The sequence below is a fragment of the Pipistrellus hanaki genome (genome assembly GCF_964339955.1).
Source record: "Pipistrellus hanaki genome assembly, chromosome: 1".
Classification (NCBI taxonomy): domain Eukaryota; kingdom Metazoa; phylum Chordata; class Mammalia; order Chiroptera; family Vespertilionidae; genus Pipistrellus; species Pipistrellus hanaki.
The window spans coordinates 87,640,809-87,665,711 of record NC_140503.1 but is presented as its reverse complement, the minus strand read 5'-3'; the positions used below and the strand labels follow the sequence as shown (position 1 = coordinate 87,665,711).

The 24,903-nt window shown below is 35.4% G+C and overlaps 1 protein-coding gene and 1 pseudogene across 3 annotated transcripts in view; one reads left to right on the top strand and one right to left on the bottom strand.

The window, feature by feature from the left end:
• The window catches only part of UPF2 (UPF2 regulator of nonsense mediated mRNA decay), a 108,323-nt gene that overhangs the window by 43,091 nt on the left and 40,329 nt on the right, over positions 1-24,903 (bottom strand). For both annotated transcript variants that reach the window (XM_084875639.1, XM_084875640.1), the window contains exons 8-9: positions 22,275-22,360; positions 6,159-6,267 (exon numbers count right to left, since the gene is read on the bottom strand). In XM_084875639.1, coding sequence (XP_084731765.1) covers positions 6,159-6,267; positions 22,275-22,360 — 195 coding nt within the window. The remainder of the gene's footprint in view (positions 1-6,158; positions 6,268-22,274; positions 22,361-24,903) is intronic.
• On the top strand, positions 15,756-16,054 carry LOC311611592 (peptidyl-prolyl cis-trans isomerase A-like; annotated as a pseudogene). The gene has a single exon. The product of its transcript is annotated as a peptidyl-prolyl cis-trans isomerase A-like (transcript).

Sequence of the window (24,903 nt, the reverse complement as noted above, 5' to 3'; positions counted from 1 at the left end):
TCAGTTAGTGTATTATAGTGACAAACTATACAATGCATTTTTTATTATAAGTTCATTATAATGAAATTTCCAATATAATAACTATTCTCTTTTACTACTAGTCACAGCCATATATCAGAGTTCAAGTCCTTTGCAAATATAACCTCCTACTTAGGTACACATTTGAAGAAATACTGAATATAGCAAAACCTTATTACAGCAATACAATGTGAAGAGACACCTCAAGATAAATGTAATTGGATTTAACCTCAGAATTACATTTTCATCAGAAAACCAAACCTAGTTTGGTTTCTAGTTTCTAATAGTAAACAAAATTGTGTTGAATAAACTTGACTGTTTTAGCCTTGCAATTTAGAAAAGAGTACAGCCTTCATAAAGACCCTTTCACAAATATGTTTGATCAAATTTTTAATTTTTCTTACTTTGTGAACTCCTAGGAATTACAAATGTGGATTCCTGGGCAAGATTTGCTGGGTTTAAATCCAAGTTCTATAATTTACTAGCTGTTATGTAAATTCCATGCCTCAACTTCCTCATTTGTGTAATGGAAATAATAAAAGTAACATACCTAGTAGGGGTGTTGTGAGTCTTAAGTGAATTGGTACATGTACAGCACATGCAACAGTACTTACAAAGACCAAGAAGAGTCCAATATCTACTAGCTACTATTAATTTTATCTATATTTGTATATTTTTATCACTAATAAATGGACATTAAATATTTACTGAGTAAACAAATAAATGAAAATGGTTAATGTTTATGCATACATTGTAGAAATGAAAGAACAAAATATCTATGGTCAGAACATCTTGGCCTTTATGGTCACTCTATGCCATTTTTTGAGGGCATATGATCTTAGACAATTCACAAAAACCCCCTGAACCTGTTGGTTCACTTGGTAAAGTAAGGATAAAAATAAGGATGATGATGATGATGATGCTGCTGGTGGTGGTAATGATAACTACACTTCACTTGATAATAAACAAGCAATATACAGGACAAAAGATTATACAATCTTTAAAATGATGCATAAGAAGTGTTTTAAATGACACTGTAAAATGTTTGTGTGAGAAATAAAGAATGGAAAATTGTACATACAATATAAATTCATCCATGAAAAACTATGAAAAAATAAAGGTAAAACTTTACTGGAATTTGCTTTTTAGTGATGGAATTATGTGGTCTTTCTACCTTTTTTCTATTTTATATGTTTATATTTTCTAAATCATGAACACTGAGCATGTGTTTATTTTAGAGTTAAAACAATATAGAAATAAAAAAGTGTAAAAAAGCATTTCAAAAACGATACACTGATGCTGAATATTTAGGGGGAATGGGACTGGGAAATACATATATGTTTTTTAAAGTCTCCTTGGGTAATTCTGGATGCACAAGCTCAACAACTGCAGTGGAATATCATACAATTTTAAGTATTACTGAGCATTACAGCTTTCAAAACATGTAACATAGTGTATTTTCCACAATTACTCTTAAACATTATTGAGATTAAGGAGATACAATCTCAATGACATAACAAAATTATAGAATTTTTAAGTGAAGTATTAGAAATCAATTATCTCATTCCCTCATTTTTAGATGGAAAAAAAAGGCTTTTCAAAAGACTGTAACTTATAAAAAAGACTAACTCATTCTGAATCCTCATTCAATATTTTCCAGTCTCATTTGTTGACTCCTCTAGATCAAAAAGTATGTCAAAGCACTTCTGCAAAAGCAAGTACAGATGAATTAACAACATATAATTTTTATATATATTTTAGTTCAATGTCATGTATAAAATTTTACTTATATAATTAATTGTCGTTAGCAAAAATGTTGCTTACAGCTCATTTATTAGTGACAGGTGAAACTGAGATTGAGTAACTAAATTCATAAGCAATATTAATAAAAACTCTTCAGATATGTCAACATATAAAAAGAATTTCCAAGGCCTATCATTCATTATTCTCCTATAGAAAGAATACTCACACCCCTAAACGTCATCTTAAGTAGACATTATAATTTCTACTCACCATAATTTGCTCATTTTGTTTTATATAAACTTTATTTTTGCAATGACTCAACTAACTTTTTGGAGAATCTATTATAGGCTAAACACTAAGTAGGCACTAAATCTAATAGTACATTTTCCTTTAAAAAAAAAATTTATTCTGTGGACCACTAATATACAAAGTAGGATGGGCAAGACTCTACTAGGCAGTGGTCGGCAAACTCATTAGTCAACAGAGCCAAATATCAGCAGTACGATTGAAATTTCTTTTGAGAGCCAAATTTTAAACTACTTCTAACGCCACTTGTTCAAAATAGACTCGCCTAGGCCATGGTATTTTGTGGAAGAGCCACACTCAAGGGCCCAAAGAGCCGCATGTGGCTCACGAGCCGCAGTTTGTCGACCACGGTACTAGGGTATGGCATACTGGAATTTCTATTTATGTTTTTGGTTTTTATATAATAATTTTCAGTGTCCTTTTATATGTTTTAGAAAGTACATAAAATATTTGGTACAACTGTAAAGGCATACTAACTTATAAATAAATATGCTTATATTGGAATATGTGGTTAACTTATTTTACCGAGAGGCTTACTTAAAAAGCTAAGAGAACACTAATTTTAAAAATGTCCATCAGTTACAAACAACAGTGTGGTGATTGCAGGGGTGGAGGTGAAATAGGGTATAGGAGAGATTAATGGTGATGGGGAAAAATTTAAAAAAATTTTAAATGTCAATCAGTGAGGATGATATGTTCATATTTATGTAAAAGTTGTCCCCTCTTGTTATCAAAGAAGCAAACTCTGCTAAAAATTTAGAGAACTAGAAAAGAAAAAATATTTCTTACTATTCAAAGACAGTCACTGCTAACATATTAGTAACACATTTTAACATAACTGTAAGTTTATTATGTGTAACATTTTATAGCTTGCTTTTCCCTCTAAAAGTGCTTTCTCTATGAAATGAAAATTTTTTGGTAAATACCATTTTTAATGGCTCTATGTCATTTTTTTAATCCACTGTTTGGCTTTTATGTTATTTCCTGTTTTCTTTTTCCTTTACAATTCATAATGTGAATAAAGCTTTGCAGGTATATAAAAATTTTAGGACAGATTTTCAGAGTTGTCCAATGTATGAATACCTCTTAGGGTTTTGAAACATATTGCTAAATTTGTTCTCCAAATTTCGATCACAGAATATGTGAATGGTTTCATTTCTATTAGCTTTATTATTCTATTAGTCAAATTAGCAAATCAGTTATTTTAACTAGAATACTAGAATTTCTTTGACTACTATATGTATTTCATACAATTTTGCTAACCAGCTTTATTTCTCAGTCGAGATTCTTTAACTATGTCAAATAAAATCAGATGTGACAATATGATGGAATTAGGTAGAAGGCAGAGATGGGGATACCTGGTTAAAAAGCTATTCTCATATTTCAAGCACTGGAAAATGAAATTTGAGGAGGTGTTTTAGAAAATAGTATCAATGGAATTTGATGATTATGGCTCCTAAATGTCAGAGGAGCAAAAATTGAGGTATTTCTCTTAGTGATCAGATAAAGTATATTACAAATTTACAGGGAGAATATAGAAGTTGATATAAGGAAAAGAAGGATAAAGACATTTTTTAGAAGAAATCAATGAGTTTATGAACATATTTAGCTAGACGTACATGAGAACTTACTAAGCACCAGGAGAGAGGTTCTGGCAAGAGATATGTATTGGAGGTTGCTGGGAAATAGATGTTAACTGAACCCCAGGTAAAATGTGTTCCATCAAAAAGGAGGGTGAAGGAAGAAAGTCTGGGGAACACCAACACATAAACTCAGCTGGAAAAAAGAGCAAAGGACATTGAGAATGGTAGTCATAAGTAAGAACTAGGAGAAAGTGGTGGCAGAGAAGAATTATTATTATAATGATATTTATGTCCCGGCACTGTGGGATCAATTTTATATGCATTATCTCATTTAATCCATAAAAACAATTGTTTTAAAAGATACAACTATTATCCCAATTTAATAGGCAAGGAAACTGAAGTTTTGAACACTTATGTAACTTGGCCAAAGTTACAACACTAGCATGTAGTAGAGCCAGAATGACAGTTTTGTAAAAAGCAGAAGAGTCAGCAGTTTAGAATTTGCAGAGATATTGACTAACATAAAGCAATTAGGAAGACACTGGTGGTCTGTGCCAGGGTACTATGATAGAACAAAGGATAAATGTCAGTAGAAGAGACAAGTATACTTTAAAAAAACTTGAAGAAGGAAATGAAAGAATGGGGGAAAAGGGGTTGTTTGAGGTAAGTTTACTTGTTGCTATTATTTTATTTTCATTTAAGGATATTAGTGTTAAGTATATTTATAGCCTAATAAAAAGTCATTGGCAAAGTGTGCAGATTTGGGGGTAGGGAACAAACAGATCTTGTGAAAAGTAGATGTTTCTTCTCTTCCCCCAAATACCCACAAGAGCAGTGATTACCAAAGTATAGTCCTAACACTGATATTCTTCTAGTGATGAAAGTATGCCAGTTCCTTCAACTCTCTTCCAAATTTTTAAAGGTGAGAGGGGAAATATACATGAATAATATTTTCTTAATTTTAAGTTTCTCACCAAAAGCACTAATTATGCTTGTGCTTGGTGTAGCAACTTGCATTTTATTTAATTTTGGATTTGGTTAAGGGTGTATGCATATAACTCAATACAATACAATCATACTGTTAGTAAAAGTTTCTTATCTGTATGATGAGATTAAGTATATCAACAAAAATATCATGAATTCTGATGCATCTGTCCTTGAAGCAGCATTTATCAAAGTGTGTTCTTTGAGTGACTACCTATTTAACCCTCCCCAGAAGATTCACAATGCACATTACCCTATCAAAGCTTTCAGACTTCTTATAATGAAACAAAGATAAAATAATTTAACTTCTTGATCTCAGTGTTTCCAAACTTCTTTAAACATAGAAATGTACCATTACTTAATACTATGAAAATGTGAAATACACTTTAGCAGAAGCGGCCCAAAAGAATCTTAACCACAAATATCCTATTAACAGATTAACACCTAGAACAAGAAGCCCATCACTGACACTTGCTCCTTCCTCTGAACTCAAGGTAATGACACTCTCAAACAAGTCATTTGGCAATTAAGCATGCAAGTCCTTATAATATCAAATATATTTAGGGCTTACATTTTTATTTCTCTCTTGCTTCTGTGAGTGCTTAGTCTTATCTCCCCAACTACAGGTAAGATTCCTGACCTAAGGAATTGTTCTCTAAGTGCTCAACAATAGTGAATTGCATAATGCAAGTGCAATAAAGTGCATACTGAGCATAGGAAACATTTATTTGCATTCAAAGCAATTCACTATAAAGCTAAATTTTGTAAACACAATTTTTCCATTGGTTAACAACATACACACTTGAATCTCACATCTTTTCAAAGCCTACCAATGCTCACTTTCAGTCACTTCTAACATATCATTTTACTCTTTTTAGGACTATATTTGAATCTTTATCACCTCCACAAGATAACTATGTAATATGGGTTTTAAAGAACCACTTACAGGCAGATTCCTGGGACCAGAAAGGGAAGGAAGGTGCCTACTCACAGGGCCCTAGTACTTTACCAGGGTACTTTTTAAAGAATTCACCACTATCTAAGATAAAGATTCTTAAGGCAAGAACCAATAAAAACATGGGCTACAACAGCATTCACTGAGATCACATCCTCTGTTGAACCTCATGTGCCCCAAGTATTTGGACCCCCAATAACTAAACAGGCATCCTATAAGCACTGTGTCCTGACTGATAATAACCAATCCTATGTTTCTTCTGGGAAAACCTGTTGCTTCTCTTGAGAATGTTTACTTTACAAAAGTAAAAATGGCAGTACCTATAATGGAGAAATAAGAGAGCAGTAGCAGCTCAACCCCCTAATTGTAATATCACTTAATCATTTCAGGCTTTGTTGAGTAAATTTATATTTTAAAAATTTAGACCTATATTATGAACTGTTAGGCCCCTATCAGATTTCAGAAATATGCTTACCAATAATAAATCATATTCTTAAATTAAAAATCCTAACTCAACTTTTAAGTATATGAATCTATGTAAATTACAAAATAAATGCTTAAATACATACATGAAATCTGAAATCCCCCCTCAGCATGGAACAAAGATCCTCTGCTACATCAGACATGCAGGGATGCAATGTAGCAACCAATCTTGCATAAAATGGTAGCAAATCCAACCTGCAAAAGTTATATGTGATATGTGTAAAAAGAAAGACAGAATAATTCATTTAAAAAATTAAATTTCCTTAGATATATTCACAAATTAATAATTAAAAAACTAATAATCATACAGACATTCTTACTTATTGCCATCATAACGAAGTACACAGAAATTTAATTTGCTTTGTGAAAGCTTATTAACAATATAGTATTTCCACCCAGTGCTTAAATCATACATTTGCAATTTTACTTAGTATGCAATTTTGATAGAATATCAAATGAAGAAAATACTTAGTTTTTACATAGGCTAAATTTTTAACTACATAATTACTAAGTAAACGAAGTTAACTTAAATAATGCAGAATCCTTTTAACCATTTACTTTACTTATCATTGATAAGTTATTTGGAAACCTCAATGTCTAAAGTAAAAGGGTAACCAATAACCCAAAAGGCATCTAAGGGTGAAAACCATATCACAACCTACATACTAACTTATGTATTTTAATCACTATAGAACCCTCTCAAATTCTTGTGCAGTACCTATTTGCTCTTTAGACAATAAATGGCAAATATGTGGTTACCAGTGCTGAATTTTATTAGTTTTAATTGAATTTTTATAGTTTTTAGCTTCCTTCACTGTCAGCTCATATTACTTGCTGCTGTCAGTGCAGTTGTTTATTTACTAGAGGCCCGGTGCACAAATTCATGCACCAGAGGGGTCCCTTGGCCTGGCCTGCAGAATCAGGCCGAAACTGGCTCTCAGACATCCCCTAAGGGTTCCCGGATTGTGAACCATTTTATTATCAGAGTACTTTCTCATCAAATTTGGATGCAGCTCCAGAATCCTGCTTAACACAACACTCCAGGCAACCATTACCCATCAAAATCAACACATGAGCTAAAATTTATTTTTCATTCCTGCCATAAACATTTTATAAAACTTGATTTTCCAATGAATCAACACTCACTAGATTTGATACTGAAAATTAGAAGCAGCCAGAAACTAATCCTATATAATAAAAGCCTAATATGCTAATTAACTGGTCAGCCATTCAACCAATCAAAGCATAATATGCTAATGATATGCTAAGGTTGCTCAATTGCTCACTATGACATGCAATGACCACCAGGAACAGACAGTCGACAGGTTGCTATAATGTGCACTGACCACCAGGGGGCAGATGCTCCAACAAGTAGGTTGCTTGCTGCTGGGAACTGGCCAAACAGGATTGAGGAAGATGAGCTGGACATGTCCTGAAGCCCTCCTCCTGAGGTCCCTCCCCAGCTGGCCAACCTCCCTTGTCTCTCCCCATCCCTAACCGTGCACCGGTGGAGTCCCTCGGCCTGGCCTGGGCCCTCTCACAATCCTGGAACCCTTAGGGGATGTCTGAGAGCCAGTTTCGGCCTGATTCTGCAGGCCAGGCCAAGGAACCCCTCTGGTGCATGAATTTGTGCACCGGGCCTCTAGTAAATAAACAAACAACTGCACTGACAGCAGCAAGTAATATGAGCTGACAGTGAAGGAAGCTAAAAACTATAAAAATTCAACAAAAGAGGCCCAAAACGACAACAGCCTGAAGCCACTTAGACCACGAACAAATAATCCTATGTTGTAATTATCCCAGAATCTATCACTATAGAATATTACATGAAAATAGTTTGATCATCAGAGAAAAGTCTGAATACATGAAAGTCTTAGACTTAGATCTTGAAAACTCCCAGCATGGACAGATTAAGCTTTAGCTGGAAGAAGGGACAATAGTGAAGGAAGGAAGTCTGCAGATGAAATTTAAAAGGTAAATACTCTGATTTCTCTTCATATTACATAGCTCCTTGCCTTTTACTAAAGATTTCTGTGGGAAGGAAGAATTAAAAAAAATTGGGGGTGGGGGAGATATGGGGTAAAGAAAAGGAAAGTGCTCAAAGTCATGCCTATTAGCCTCAAAAACTTTATACTTTACCATTAAAATTTCTTTTAAAAATTAACATTTATTTAATTCTTACTAATCTGCCAGGCCCTGTCTTAGGCACCTAACACACATTATTTAAGTTGTTCATTCTGTGAGGTGGACATTAATAATTACTATTTTAGAAGGGAACAGATATTGAAAGAAGTAAACAACATGGTGGCTTTGTAGTAGGTAACTCAATAAGCTTTTTAAATGCATCATAAGAAACAATGAAAAATATAATCCACTATGTAAAAATCTGAATCAAAACATTTGATGGTAAAATTCTAAAAATTATTTTAAAAGTTTTATCAATTTATGAGGTCATATAAGTACTATTTGAGAGATTTAGAATCCAAGTCTCCTAACTCTTAGCACATTGCTCTTGTCACAGAAAATGAACACATGTGGGTCACATTACTCCTTGATATTACAGAAATGAGATATTACTGTAAGATACTCTCATAAATATGTAATCATTTTCTGAATGTCTACTGCTACCAAAAAGAAAAAAAGAAAAAAAGCCTGCCTGAGGCAAATATTTACTATTCTTGCAAAATAAATCCTAATACCAAATTTACTTTGTAAGTTTTCAAACTTTAGTTAGAATGTCATAGGTTAATATATTCTATTTGTTAGAATATCAAGTTTTACTTTTTTTCTTTTTCACATAATCAATTGCCAAATACAAATATAGGACTTTAAATGTATGCTTAGGTTCATCACTTCCAACTGCCACAACTACAGGTAAGAAAAATTAAGATGACTTAAAGTCATGGGATAACAAAGAGCAATGTGATAGGAGTCAGGAGACTTGGATTCTAAATCTTTCAAATAGTACTTCTGAGACCTCATAAACTAATCTGACTTCATCTACTATTGTCTCCTGCTCACTGCTCTCACCAGCCCCTCACTAATTCTCAACACAGCAGGCAAGCCCTTACCTCAGAGCCATCACACTGGCTGTTCTCAGTTAGTTACAGTTCAGCTGTAATCCCCCAAATAACTATTCATGCTGCTCACTCCCTAGGAAGCAAGTCAGCCCTAAAAACACCTCCTCGAGACCCATTGTGAATGCTCCCTTGAAACTGCAAATTCACCCAACCCAATCCCTGTACCCTGCACTGTTTTTTAAAAATAAAATTTATCACCTTCTAACATCTACATATATAAAAGCCTAAGTGACCGTTTGACTGGTACCTATGATGCGCATTAACCACTGGAGGCAGATTCTCAATGCGCAGGCATGGAAACATGGAACAGACTAATGAATCTCAGAGGGAAGTGGGGAGAGGGGACAGGAAGAGATTAACCAAAGATTTTACATACCCGTATTTTTCGGACCATAAGACGCACTTTTTTTCCCCCAGAAGTGGGGGGAAAAAGTCCCTGCGTCTTATAGTCCAAATATAGCCTACACATATACTGTAAAAAAAAAAGTTTTTTTACTTGCCTGGCTCTGTGTGGTCTCTGTGTGCTTGCCCGGCTCTAAAATGGTTCTAAATGCTGCTGTTTACTTTACAGGGTTGATTACATGTGTTTATAACTGTGATGTTGGGTTTTAATGCACATAAAATATTTTAGGACACTATTTGTTTCAGAATCTTTTTTTCTTCATTTCCCTTCTCTAAAAACTGGTGCGTCTTATGGTCCGGTGTGTCTTATGGTCCGAAAAATACGGTACATACTAGAGGCCCGGTGCATGGATTCATACACCAGTGGGGTCCCTCGGCCTGGCCTGTGGGGATCCAGCCAAATTCGTGCAGCAGGCCCCTATTATCCTCCGAGGGGTCCCAGATTGCTTTTGAGAGAAGGAAAAACATCAGAGCACAAGCCAGGCCAAGGGACCCCACTAGTGCACCCGGCCTCTAGCATTATATAATTTACTTACTTGTTATGTTTATTGTTATCTTGTCACCCTTCCCCATCAGAATGTAAGCTCCATAGGAGTCAGTTTACCAGCTCTCAAAACAGTGCCTACATCATAGTAAGTGCTTAATAGACACTTGTTAGATAAATGAAAGTCTCAGGTATCTCACAATTAAGTATATTATTAACTTAAGTCTATTCTTCACTATATTATAAAACATTATCCTATTTTTGTAAGAATATTAAACTTGATCAAGTTTCATATGTTGTAAATAAAAGCTCATTTATCAAATACCTTTTATGCAATTAATGGGGGAACTAATCATAGGCCCTGACCGAGTAGCTCAGTTGGTTAGAGCATTGTCATCCTGATATGCCAAGGTTGAAAGTTCAATCCCTGGTCAGAGGACATACAAGAATCAAACAACAAATCAATAAGTAAGTGCAATAACTGATGTTTCTCTCTCTCAAAAATAATACAAATTTTTTAAAAAATATATTTTATTGATTTTTTTTAGAGAGGAAGGGAGAGAGATAGAGAGCTAGAAATGTCGATGAGAGAATAACATCGACCTACCAGGGATGTGCCCGCAACCCATGTACATGTCCTTGACCGGAATCGAACCCGGGACCTTTCAGTCCGCAGACCGACGCGCTACCACTGAGCCAAACCGGTTTCGGCTAATACAAAATTTTTTAAAATAAAATAGTTACACAGTTCTAACTACTGGTATTATATAAATTAATAGGTTTCTTATTTAAATATCTTTTCATTCCTACAGTCAATCCTCTTTGATCATGCTAGATTTATTTATTTACTTATTTTTTTTTATTTACTTATCCTCATGTGAAGATATGTTTTTATTGAATTTAGAGAGCAAGAAAAGAGAAAAATCAACGTGAAAGAAACATCAATTTCCTCCGATACACAACTGATCCAGGTTCAAACCCACAAGCTAGGTATGTACCCTGACCTGGAATTGAAACCAACCTTTTAGTGTACAGATGACAATCCAGCCAACTGAGCCACCAGGTCAGGGTTAGATTTTTATTTTTATTAAATATGATGTTAATGGTTTACTTAGAATTTTTATAACAAAATTCAAAAGTGAGATTGGTCAATACTTTTAGCTTCCTGGCTTTTTTTTGTTTTGTTATAAATTTTGCCTGTTTCTTCATATTACAATATGACAAGTTTTCTTTTTATGCTCTGGAATGAACAATTTAGCAAAAAAATTACTTGTTCATAAAGGCTAAAAAAAATCAATAAAGCTATCTAGTCTTAATCTATTCAAGACAAAATTAACTGATAATTTTTTACATTTTTCCCCATGATGACTCATCTATTTTGTCTTGAATCATTCTAAAAATGTGTATTTATTCCAAACAATCATCTGTTTCACTAAGATTTTCAAGTGGTTTTTAAATATCTCTAGCATATCATCTGGCTCATTTCTTAAACTTTAAATGTTCTTTTATGTTTTCTAATGCTTCTTTATTTAGATTTTTTGAAGAACTAGCTCAAGTTTTTAAATTTTAAAATTAATTGTGGTTGTCTTTAAAATGTATTTTTCAAAATAATTTCAGATTAAAACTTAGCATCAAAATTTTTTTACCAAGGTCATTTCCTTTGTCTTCTTTTCCTGGGCAAGACACTTACACTTTGCTTCATTTCTTTCTTTTTCCAATTAGCTGAATCAACTTCAAAGTTTCTTCCCAGCCCCAGAAGAAACCTAAGTATAGCTATTTATTTAAAAGTAAAGCAGTGTATGCTATCCCTTCAGGCTCCCATCAGTACACTAACAACACAGGCAAGTGGTTTCAGCTTCAATAGGGATTTAAAACATAGTTTAAGGATTCCCTAGAAGATCTGAACTCTTTTAAGCCTTTCCAGCTAGTTAGTAATCCTGGGTTTTGTTTCTATTGGAATTGGCTACATGGAAGTTCCATTCTCTCAGAATCTTCTACCCCCTATTAAACACAACAAGTTCTCAAACAAGTTCCCAATATCCCTTTTTTTCCATTCTGCTTTTACAAATAGATAGCTGAACTAAATGTCATCCTGCCCTATTTAAATCTTCAACTTTTATGATTCTTCATTTATCACTTCACAAAATAAAATCCCTAATATCATAAATAATATAACATTTTTAATGTTAATCCTGCACAAGTGTATTTTTCTGTCTTTTCTACAAATATGAGCCTGAAAGAAAACGGAGTGCCAAATTCTATATCGAGCACATTAAAGTTATTTAAACATAAATAGAACATTTTAATCAATTTAAAGAGCAAATTTCTATTAAAATTTAAGCTACATTTATTATTTAATTTGACTCTTCTGAAATTCAATTAGAAAATAAATTTACATCCTTTCTTTGATAATCGAATTTTATAATCTTCTGAGACTGATAATTATTTTACCAAGTTAATGAGTGGGGAGAAACCAAAATGGCAGCATAAGTAAACACCTATACTGCTGCCTCACACAACAATTTCAAAACTGCAACTGGAAGACAGAGTGGATATTGTCCAGAACCACCAGAAAGCTGGCTAAGTGGAAAATTCTACAACTAGAAGTAAGATAAAAGAACACTGTGACCCAGAGGAACTGTGGAGGACAGGTGCGGAGACCAGTGTGTGCGGAAAGGGAGGGTAGCTGAATACGTGGCTAGCAGACTCTCGGTGCTCGGAGACTCACGGCGCTGATGGTGGGCAGCAAGTGCGAGGCTAGCTTCCTAATTCAGAAGGGAAACAAAACCTTTGGACTGCACTGAAATCTAGTTCCGGGTGAAACTTTGAGTACCCAGACTCATTCAGGAAGAAACTGGACTGTCTAGCAGCAGGCAACTCTAGGGAAGCCTTTTCTCAGAGGTGCGTGCAGCCATTGCCACAGGAAACCAAGGCTGTCTGCTCAGCCCTGAGACTCTGCCCTACCCAAGCTGGGCACAGAAGCTCTCCCAGAGGAGAAACAGCTGATCCTCACAGCCAATTAGCCTGGAGGTCACCTTCCCCCAGTGATAACAACAATCAACTACAACAAAACTGCACACACAGCCCACAAAGGGGTGTACCAAGAGTGTCCCCCTCAGGTAACTGGGGAGGCTGACCCACTGGGCCCTGCTAGGCTGCCTGGTATACAAAGCCACTCCATCAACTCAGGGAAGCAGCTAAAATGTGGAGACAAAGAGGCAGGCCACAAATGAAGGAAATGGACAAAAGCAAAAGATTGGATATTGAGTCAAAACCACGGTTATAAGGTTTTTCAAGAATTTCCTAGAAAAGGGCAATAAATTTATTGAGAACCTTGAGGATATGAAAAAGGGTCAACTAGGAATTAAGCATATACTGACTGAAATAAAAAATACTATAAAGAGACCTAAAAGCAGACTAGAGGATCACAAAAATCAAGTCAAAGATTTGGAATATAAAGAAGCAAAAAACACTCCTTCGGAAAAGAAAAAAGAAAAAAGAATCCAAAAAGTTGAAGATAGTGTAAGAAGCCTCTGGGACAACTTCAAGCATACCAACATCAGAATTATGGGGGTGCCAGAAGAGAGAGAGCAAGATACTGAAAACCTAGCTGAAGAAATAGTGACAGAAAACTTTCCCCACCTGGTGAAATAAACCTAAAGTCCAGGAAACGCACAGTGCCCCAAACAAAAGGGATCCAAAGAGGACTGCAGTAAGACACTTCATAATTAAAATTCCAAGAGCAAAAGACAAAGAGAGAATATTAAAGGCAGCAAGAGAAAAACAGTTAGTTACCTACAAGGGAGCACCCATACGAATGTCTGCTGATTTATCAACAGAAACTATGCAGGCCAGATAGGAATGGCAAGAAATATTCAAAATGATGAATAGCAAGAAACAACAACCAAGATTACTCTACCCAGCAAAACTATCATTCAGAATTGAGGGTCAGATAAAGAGCTTCACAGATTAAAAAAAAAAAAAAAAAAAGCTAAAGGAGTTCATCACCACCAAACCAGTATTATATGAAATGCTGAAAGGTATTCTTGAAGAAGAGGAAGAAGAAGAAAAAGATAAAGATAAAATTATAAACAACAAATATGTATCTATCAACAAGTGAATCTAAAAATCAAGGGAATAAAAACTCTGATGAACAGAATAAACTGATGAATATAATAGAATCAGGGGCATAGAAAAAGAATGGACTGACAATTCTTGGAGGAAAAGGGGAGTGTGGGATGCAGAAAGAGATTGGACAAAAAGCATACACCTATGGGATGAGGACAGTGGGGGGTAGGTAAGGGTAGAGGGTGGGGTAGGAACTTGGTGGAGGGGAGATATTGGGGGGGACAAGAGGGACAACTGTAATAATCTGAACGATAAAGATTTATTAAATTTTAAAAAAGTTAATGAGCCGAAACCGGTTTGGCTCAGTGGTAGAGCATTGGTCTGCAGACTGAAAGGTCCCAGGTTCGATTCCGGTCAAGGGCATGTACATTGGTTGCAGGCACATCTCTGGTAGGGGGTGTGCAAGAAGCAGCTGGTCGATGTTTCTCTCTCGTCGACGTTTCTAGCTCTTTATCTCTCTCCCTTCCTCCTCTCTGAGAAATATCAATAAAAATATATTAAAAAAAAAAAATTTAATGAGTAAATCTTTTAAAAGGATGTTTTTTCCTCATACAATAATAAAACCTTGTTTATACTTTCAAGGTCTCCTAAATCATACATTTAAGTATCCTCCTAGCAGTTAATGATCATCAAGTTAGTAAACATCCAGTCAAATAATAGAACAAGTAATAACAAGAATGTAGAAAGAAACACACATGTTACTGAGAAGGGAAAAGGCATTCTTAAAGGTTTTTATCTCATAAACAGTTTTCTAAAAGAAATTTCCAGGTTTTTTTTTTTTTCTTTTTAAAATCTAAAGAATTTCCCTGGCTGGGTGTTGCTCAGTGGGTTGGGCGGGCACTGTGTGTGCAATAAAAGTTTGCCAGTTTGATTCTCAATCAGGGCATATGCCTGGCTTTCAAGCTCCATCTCCAATAGGGGGAATGCAGAGAGCAGCTTATCCAGTCTTAATTTCACATAATATCTCTCTCTTCCTCTCTCCCTTTTTTTCTCTCTCTTAAAAAAAAAAAATCAAATCAATGCAATCTAAAGAATTTAACTTGAAAATTATGAATTCTGTGTGTTCAAAATGTCTTGAAAAAACTAACAGATAACACTCTTACCACTCAATTAGGAAACACTAAGGCAGATGATTCAAAGAAACATGAAATATAATATGCAAAAGATTGGGGTCATCTACTCTGAAATCAATATTCAAAGGCTGAGACTTTTTTCAGAATGTTCATGTTCCCAGACCAACAGCGCCATCAAGTGACGTAACATACTAATAGATTTCCCACAAACTGTTTTTTTTTCTTTCATATTTCCAAATTGAGCAAGAAGGAGGGGAGGAAGTTCAATTAGAATGTCTCTCATAAAAACTCCAGCAAATGGCTTTGCAAATGCCGCTGGCCAGGAGCTGCCCATGACCAACCCTAGTGAACCCCAGTGTTCTTTGACATTGCCATCAACAGCAAGTCCTTAGGGCACATCTCCTTTGAGCTGTTTGCAGACAAAGTTCCAAAGCAGAAAACTCCAGTGCTCTGAGCACTGGGGAGAAAGGATTTGATTATAAAGGTTCCTGCTTTCACAGAATTATTCCAGGATTTATGTGCCAGGATGGTGACTTCACCAGGCGGCAAGTACATCTATGGGGAGAAATTTGAGGATGAGAACTATGTCCTGAAACATATAGGTCCTGGCATCTTGTCCTTGGCAAAAGCTGGACCTAACACAAAAGGTTCCATTTTTTATCTGCACTGCCAAGGCTGAGTGGGTGGGTGGCAAGTACGTGGTCTTCAGCCAGATGAAAGAAGGCATGGATATTGTGACAGCCATGGAGCACTCTGGGTCCAGGAATGGCAAGACCAGCAAGATGATCACCATTCCTGACTGTGAACAACTCTAATAAATTTGACTTGTGTTTTATCTTAAAAAAAAAAAAAAAAAAACTCCAGCAAACTCTCCTAAAAAAAAGTTGAATCAGGAAAAGCTGTTTAAGAATCAAGGGAAGCAATCCACCTCTGAAGTGTTCTGTTTATATTAATCTAAAGAAAGTCTGAATGCCCATCTACTAAAATCTGGTTAAATCTATATGGCTTCAAAGTAACTAAACCAATACAAGGTTTGCCTATATCTAAAACAAGGAATTAAGAGATTCTTAGGTAGTACTTCTCTGATTCTGACTGACTTCATACACAATAGTTTGAGGGAGCTTTCTGAAGTGCTAGATAGTGGTTCTAATCTTTATAGATTTACTACAGGCCCGGTGCATGAAATTTGTGTGTGTTGGGGGGGGGGGGGGTGTACAGGGGGGGGCGTCCCTCAGCCCAGCCTGCACCCTCTCTAATCTGGGACCCCTCGAGGCATGTCTGACTGCCCATTTAGGCCCAAACCTACCATGACTACTGGCTCCCAATCCAGGGCTTCTGGCTCCCGAATGCTCACATGCCTGCCTTCCTGATTGCCTCTAACTGCTTCTGCCTGCCAGCCTAATCATCCCTAACCACTCCCCTGCCAGCCTGATTGATGTCTAACTGCTCCCCTGCAAGCCTGATTGCCCTTAACTGCCCTCCCCTACAGGCCTGGTTCCCCCAAACTGCTCTCCCCTGCAGGCCTGGGTCCCCCCTGAACTGCCCTTCTCTGCAGACCCAGTTGCCCCCAAATTCCCTCCTCTACCAGCCTGGTCACCCCTAACTGTCCTCCCCTGCAGGCTTGATCGCCCACAACTGCCCTCCCTTGCAGGTCTGGCCCCTCCCAACTGCCTTCCCCTGCTGGCCATCTTGTGGCGACCACCTTGTGTCTACATGAGGGCAATCATCTTTGACTACATGGAGGCAGCCATCTTGTATGCTGGAGTGATGATCAATTTGCATATTACTTTTTATTAGCTAGGATGATATAAACACTTCTGAGAAATTTCAATTATGTATGTGTATAAATTAACTATAAAATAATATCCAATTAAGGGAAATTCTAGATTTAATTTCTAGAGTGGAGTTCTTCAAATTACTAGGCTGAAAAATAAAATGCCAGCCTTTTGAGATGATTTTAACCACTATTATTTATTATTATTATTATAGAGACGGAGGAAGAGAGAGAGGGACAGGAGAGAGGGATTGAAAGAGGGAGAAAAAAAGGCAGAGAAAGAAGGAGGGAAGGAGTGAAGGAGGGAGGATGGGAGGGAAAGAGAGAGACAGACAGATGGACAGACATTGATATGAGAGAGAGACACTGATCAATGCCTCATGTACATGCCCCAAGAGGGAATCAAGCCTGAAATCTAGGTATGTGCCCTGAACGGAAATTGAACTCACAGCCCATCAGTGCACAGAACGACACTTCAACCTACTGAACCACACCGGCCTGGCTAACCACTATTTCTTTAATGAAGGAAGAACACAATTGAAAGTTAAAACCTTTAAAAATTATAAAAATTGATTAAATCAAATTTTAAAACTTGTAACTGATATCAAGAAAGCAAAAAATAACTCATAAAATGGGTGAAATATTTGCAAATTATGTCTGATAAGGGACAGGTACAAAATATAAAGAACTCATAACTAAAAAAAAAACAACATAACTAAAAAGGGCTAAAAGGGATTTAAAGACATTTCTCCAATTAAGATGACCAATAAGCACATGAAAAGATGCTCAAAATCATTAGCCATTAGTGAAATGCAAATCAAAACCATAATGAGATACCACGTCACATATACTAGGATTGCTATAAGCTACAAGAGACATCAAGCAGTGGTGAAAACTTGGAATCCTCAATCATAGTTGTTGGGAATGTAAAATGGTGCAGCCACTGTGACAAGTTTGGCAGTTATAAAAATGTTAAACACTGAGTTACCAAGACACGGAAATTCCTCCCCTAGGTATATGTACCCAAGAGAATTGAAAACATAAAATGTACACAAAAACTTGTACACAAACAGTCACTGCAGGATTATTCACACAGCTAAATAGAAACAATTCAAATGTCCAATAACTGATAAATGAATGTGTAAACAAAATCCAGTATGACTATACAATGAAATATTATTCAGCCTTAAATAGGAAGAAAATTCTAATCAAGGCTACAACATGAATCAATCTTGAAAACACATTAAATGAAAGAGGTTTTGCAGTAGTTTGATACTAAGTCTCACTTTTGCACAGAAATGCTCTATCAGAAATGCTCTTTCAACATTCCCTTTCCTCACCCACCCCTAGTCTACCCTATTTCCCCGAAAATAAGACAGTGTCTTATATTAATTTTTGCTCCCAAAGATGCGCTAGGTCTTATTTTCAGGGGATGTCTTATTTTTCCATGAAGAATACGGTACACATTTATTGTTAAGTGAAAATAAAGGATATTTATTACCTGTATACGGTATGGTAGTACGGTAGTTGTCAACACAAACCAGACAAACTGTGAATCCTACAGTATCAAGAATTTACTCATTTATTCAATGACAATCATGTCATCATCTTCTGGAACATCATCATAACAATCCAATTCCTGAATTTCCTGGTGAATTTCTTGTGACTCTATTTCTTTCAGAATCAATGGACTAAATCTCTCATGTTTAGCCTAGGGGGGCCTTATTTTCGGGGGGGTGGGGGGGGAAATGCCTTTTATTTCACTCAGAAGGAAACCTGTAAATAGGTCTTATTTTCAGAGGATGTCTTATTTTCGGGGAAACACGGTAGATAATTCCTTTCTCAGAACTCAGATTAAATGCCCCTGTTCCGGCCAAGCCAGCATGGCTCATTGGTTGAGCATCAACCTATGAACCAGGAGATCACAGTCTGATTCCCAGTCAGGGCACATGCCCAGATTGTGGGCTCAATCCCCAAGGGAGAGCATGCAGGAAGCAGCCTATCAATGATTCTCTCTCATCACTGATGTTTCTGTATCTCTCTCCCTCCTTCCTTCCTCTCTGAAATCAGTAAAAACATATAAAAAATAATAAATGCCCTTGCTCCAGGCAGCTTTCTCTCACCCAAGAATAAATCAATCAGTTCCACTTGATATATAGTTGAAGGCACACTGTGATTCTTCTTGGTAATTATACTTAAGCATCTTTATCTTTCTATCCAAGCTATTGTCCGCATGAATACAAGAGTTAAGCCTCTCTTGTTCACCACTGTACTCATAAAATGGGTATCTAAGCATTAATCACAGTATACAACAAACTCTTAATGCAGCGATTTTTTAACATTTTTCATCTCATGGTGCACATAAACTATAATAATTACTAAAATTTTGCCACACACCAAAAATATATATATTTTGCCAATCTGTTAAAAAAAAATTTGGTATAATTCTGATTCATTCACACCAGACAGCTATTATGTTGGCTGCTGTCATCTTGTTTTTTGACAATCTAAGGAAAAAGAGATCAGTGTTCCTTAGTCAGGTACTGCATGTTTTGTTTTAAAAATTCTTGCAACACAGCAGTTGAAAATCAGTCTTAATGAATTAATCAATGAGTGAAAAAATTTTAGAACACAACTCTGCCAGTATGGCTAGTGGCTCAGTATCAACCAGGAACCAAGAGGTCACAAGTTTGAGTCCAGGTTAGGGCACATGCCAGGGATTGCAGGCCCGAACCTCAGAGTGGGACATGTAGGAGGCAGCATATCAATGGATGATGTTCCTGTCTCATTGTTGTTTCTACCTCTCTACTCCTCTTCCTTTCTCTCTCTCTAAAAACCAATTTTAAAAATATTTTTAAAAAATTTTAGAACATAATTTAATCTTTCCTGATCACTTAGGCTGATTTATAAGAAACCTAAATTAGCGCTGGCTGGATTGCTCAGTTGGAGCATTGTCCAGTACACCAAAAAGGTTATGGGTTTGATTCCTGGTTGGGGTACACACCAGAGGCAATTGATCAATGTTTCTTTCTCACATCGATGTTTTTTTCTTTCTCCTTCCTCTCTCTCTAAAATCAATCAATAAATTAAAAAACTCTCAGATGAGGATTTAAAAAAAACACACCAAATTATTAATATGTACACATTTCAGATATGTAAGATTATGTGTATGTGGTTTCTTCCTCATGGCTCCAGAATGTTATACATTCATTTTAAGTACATGTATCTTTATTTTTTTCTCCTTTCAAACTATAAATTGTCACTTTCTAATACTTTCAAGTCTATGTTTTCTAGCAAATTCCAACTACTTCTAATTTGCAGAAATCTGCTAAGCTAGAAGCAGATAAATTCAACTATAAAGAAATAACTGGTAGGGAGATCTGGGGGAGATAAGAGATCAACCAAAGGACTTATATACATGCATATAAGTACAACCAATGGACACAAAACTCTGGGGAGGGAGGGTATGTATGGGGGGGGGGGGGCAATGTTAAAATATGTACACAGATAATAATTTAATAAAAAAAAAAAAAAAGAAATAACTGGTATAAGAACCAAATAGTAGTACACAGTTTCTGAGAATTTTTTCTTTTGGAGACAGGAGCAGGCAATAGTGGAATAGAATGAAATGGGGATACAAAGAAGCAAGATGCTCTTTTATAAGTAAACTACTTAAATATCATTGCATAATTTCTTTGTTAACAAAGTCTTTTATTTTTGCTAACTTTGGTTTATTCTGTTAAATAATTCCAGACGATTGCTATAGATGTTTCTGCTTTATAATAAACAATTCTATATCTCTCTCCCTCCTCTCTTCCTCTCTGAAATCAGTAAAAATACACAAAAAATAATAAATGCCATTGCTCCAGGCAGCTTTCTCCCATCCAAGAATAAATCAATCAGTTCCACTTGCTATGTAGTTGAACAGAAAAATATAAAAGTAAACTTTCTATTGTATAAGGTAAAAAAGAAAAGAGCATTATTTAAAAAATTTTGGTCCAAGATAATGGGGAAAAATAATATTTGAGTTCTCATCAACTCAAGGTGCACTTTTCCCATTTACAAATACAGGGTGGGGCAAAAGAAGGTTTACAGTTGTTCATACGGAAAATAATGCAATAATAACACAAGAATAAACTAGGTGTTTCATGTACTCATAACTATAAACCTACATTTGTGTGTAAGAAAGTGAAATATGCTTCTTAATCAAGGCCTTAAAATGGCAATATTTTTCTCTTAGTTGCACATAAAATAATGGTATACTTTATAACTAATAGCATTTTGCATTTGATGAAATATATAATTTGATGCAATAAAAACATTAATCTTTTTTACTTTCTCAACTAGATAACTGTTATCTACTCATGGTATTAGCACATTCCATTTCCCTTATGCTCAAATAAAAAACCTAATGCTCATATTAATGATCCTAAGAAGAGATAAAAACCAATACAAAAGAAAAAAGAAAAGCAGTGATTTGGTTTCACTGAGAAATCTTATCATTAAAAGATAATGGGCCCCTATTAATGAATGAACCAAATTAAAATCTTGCTTAAGAAACCTTTAGTAAAATTCCTTAGAATTCTTATCTTTTGTATCTATCTTGGTTATGTTATATGTAGTCATCATAATAGTTAACAAAATTCTTTAATAATTTATTGTTGAATAAACAGAAATAAATCTTCTCAGGTTCATAAGATGAATAATCTATAAGTAGTCCTGAAATTTGCAGATAAAGTAAGGCATTAAATTTAATGTAATTTAGAGCATTAGAATTATCTATAAGTATAACACACACAACTGAATATACTACTTCAATTCTCAGCAACTCATATTAATGTGACTTCGAATTTTAAACTATCATAATTACAAAATAACTTGAAATTTTTCATTTAAATACAAAAGAACTGAACACACTCAATTAGTGTAATCTTTATACAAAATAAAACTCTCCACAAAACTTATATACCATTTATTTTTTTTCCTCAGAAGCAAAAGTGTAAACCAAATACTTGTAGCAAAGATTATCATTTCTCTTAAAATAGGTTATATTTTCTCTTAAATAGGAAAGCATCAGAAGAAATATTTCCACTTAGAGCTAATGACAAAAAGAACAAAAATCAATGAGAAACAAGTTATAATAATAATGTCTGTTGACAAAGAATATTTTTAAAGAAGTAACTAAATAAAAACTTTGATCTGATAATCATCACTCAAGTAAAAACACTAACAAATAACTATTTAAAAAAAAAAATACCTACCTTTGTCTGGGAACTATAAAGAGTGCTCGTACCAACTTCTTCCTATTTGCTTTTGTGTTCATGTTCATGCAAAAATCCATTGCTGCCTATAGGAGAAAAAGCAAACTTTTTCTTTAAAAAAAAAAAATAAATCTTTATTTAGCTACTAAAAACAGAAACCCCGGATACTACAATGGATTTCTACTTGGTTCCTAAACATTTCAAATGGTTTTAAAACACTAGTATTGTAAGCATATCCAAATTAAAAGATTACCGAGCTTAAACTCCTCTGTTCTTACGTTATCTCAAAATGTTTCATAAACTTTTAAATTGCAACCTAGTGTTAGAAAAAGAACTTTGAGTGGGTAAATTGATGATCATGCAATGTTTGGCAAATTACATTAAATGCACAATCAATGCTTTAACCTCATTCAAGTTAAAAAAAATCAATGTTGATAATCAGAAAAATTTTCTGCAAGAACAGTTACCAGGAGCCAAATAAATTACTAATACTAAACCAGATAATCAAAAAGGAATAAAGATAAAGTAGGTAAGAGAGATAGGCATAGATTATTCCAAGGAACATGTAAGAGTAAGTGCCTCAACAATGACTGAAAGGTTCAGGGTCAGCAATCAGATTTAGTAAATTAATTAAGCAAACCATATCACAGGACTATAATAAATATCCACACCTGTTATTTAGTATAGTACTCTACTGTTTTATATTTTAATAACAAAAATACATTCAATATTTCTTCAACATGTCTAACATCTAATATTTGTGTAAAAGAACAAAATAAATCCAGAGACAGAAACATGGAACAGACTAAAGAATCTAGGGGAGCCCTAATCGGTGTGGCTCAGTAGACATTGGCCTGCAGACTGAAGGATCCCCGATTCAATTCCAGGTCAAGGGCATATATACCTTGGTTGCGGGCACATCCCCAGTAGGGAGTGTGCAAGAGGCAACTGATCGATGTTTCTCTCTTCTCCGTGTTTCTAACTCTCTCTTCCTCCCCTTCCTCTCTAAAAAAAAAAAAATCAATAAATATATTTTTTTAAAAGAATCTAGGGGAAGTCGGGGAGGGGGGGGAGAAAAGGGGTGGGCGGGAAGAAAGATCAATCAAAGAACTTATATACATACTAGTAGCCTTGTACACGAATCCGTGCGCTAGTACCTGGCCAGTAGCTCGCTGCTGCCCTCCAGTAGCTCTCTGCCAGCTGACCCACCCTCCTATAGCTCCCCCTCCCCACCCCCATAGCTTGCTGCCCTGCTGCCTTCTGTAGCTCTCCACCAACCACTAGTAGTCAGTAGCTCCCTGTAGCTGCCTCTGCCTCCCTCCCCAATAGCTAGCTGCCCTGCCCTCTCCTATAGCTCTCTGCCACCAGCTTACTGTAGCTCACTGTCCCACCCTCCTGCTGATCCGTGATCCGGTCGTTACACAGTGTAACAATCAATTGCATATTACATCTTTATTATATAGGATATGCATAACCCATGGACACAGACAATAGTGTGGTTAAGGCCTGGGGCAGGAAGAGAGGATGGGCTAGAAGACGTCAATGGGGGAGAAAAGGGTTATCTGTAATACGTACTTTCAAAAATAAAGATAAATTTAACATTAAAAATAAAAAAGAGACCTGACTGGTTTGGCTCAGTGGATAGAGCATTGGCCTGCAAACTGGAGGTCCCAGGTTTGATTCTAGTCAAGGGCATGTACCTTGATTGCGGGCACATCCCCAGTAGGGAGTGTGCAAGAGGCAGCTGATCAATGTTGCTCTTTCATCGATGTTTCTAGCACTCTATTCCTTTGCCTCTCCCTCTCCCTTCCTCTGTAAAAAAATCAATAAAATATATTTGAAAAATAAAAATAATAAAAAAAATGAAAAAGTCTAAGAGAGTTATATGTTCTGGGAAACCACTGGAAAACGACAACACGAAGTACCTGGTATTTTTAAAATATAGGCATGTATGTTTTTTTAATGTTTTAGGAAATAACAAGTTTGTTATACTTTAAAAAGGGATATACTATTACCAAATATCCCTTTGAGTTTCTCAAATATTTTCCTTTCATAGGCTCACATAAGTATTTTATCATCCATACCAATCTTCAGGTAGATTTGAAAATTGAATACAAATAAAAGATTCTCAGATTTTTCTGAATTGGATTTCTATTCTTTACTGTAGATGATAATATAATAAAACACCTCTCATTTGGTTAAAACTTTTGATGAAATAAATAGCACAACTGAAATTGATAATGTTTAAACTTAGGAAACTAGCTCACATTGAAAATATCCACCAAGACTAAAATGTTAGATCAATTAGTCAAGGAAGCAAAATCTATTTAATTTTTTTTCTTCTGCTTAAAAAGGAAATGTAATAAATGTCATTGAAGTTTACATTTTATGACATTAAAGATTATAGTTAATGAGAATAACAAAGAAAAACTTAAAATTCAAGCAATTCACTCAAATTAAAAATTCGGGGGGGAGGGGGCAATGGTAAGATATGTACACATATAATACCTTAATAAAAAATTCTGAATCTACTAATAAAAATCCCAAAGGTCACATACTTAGAAAACTAGAAAACTTCACACACACACACACACACACACACTCACACACACCAAAAGAAAAAAGAAAA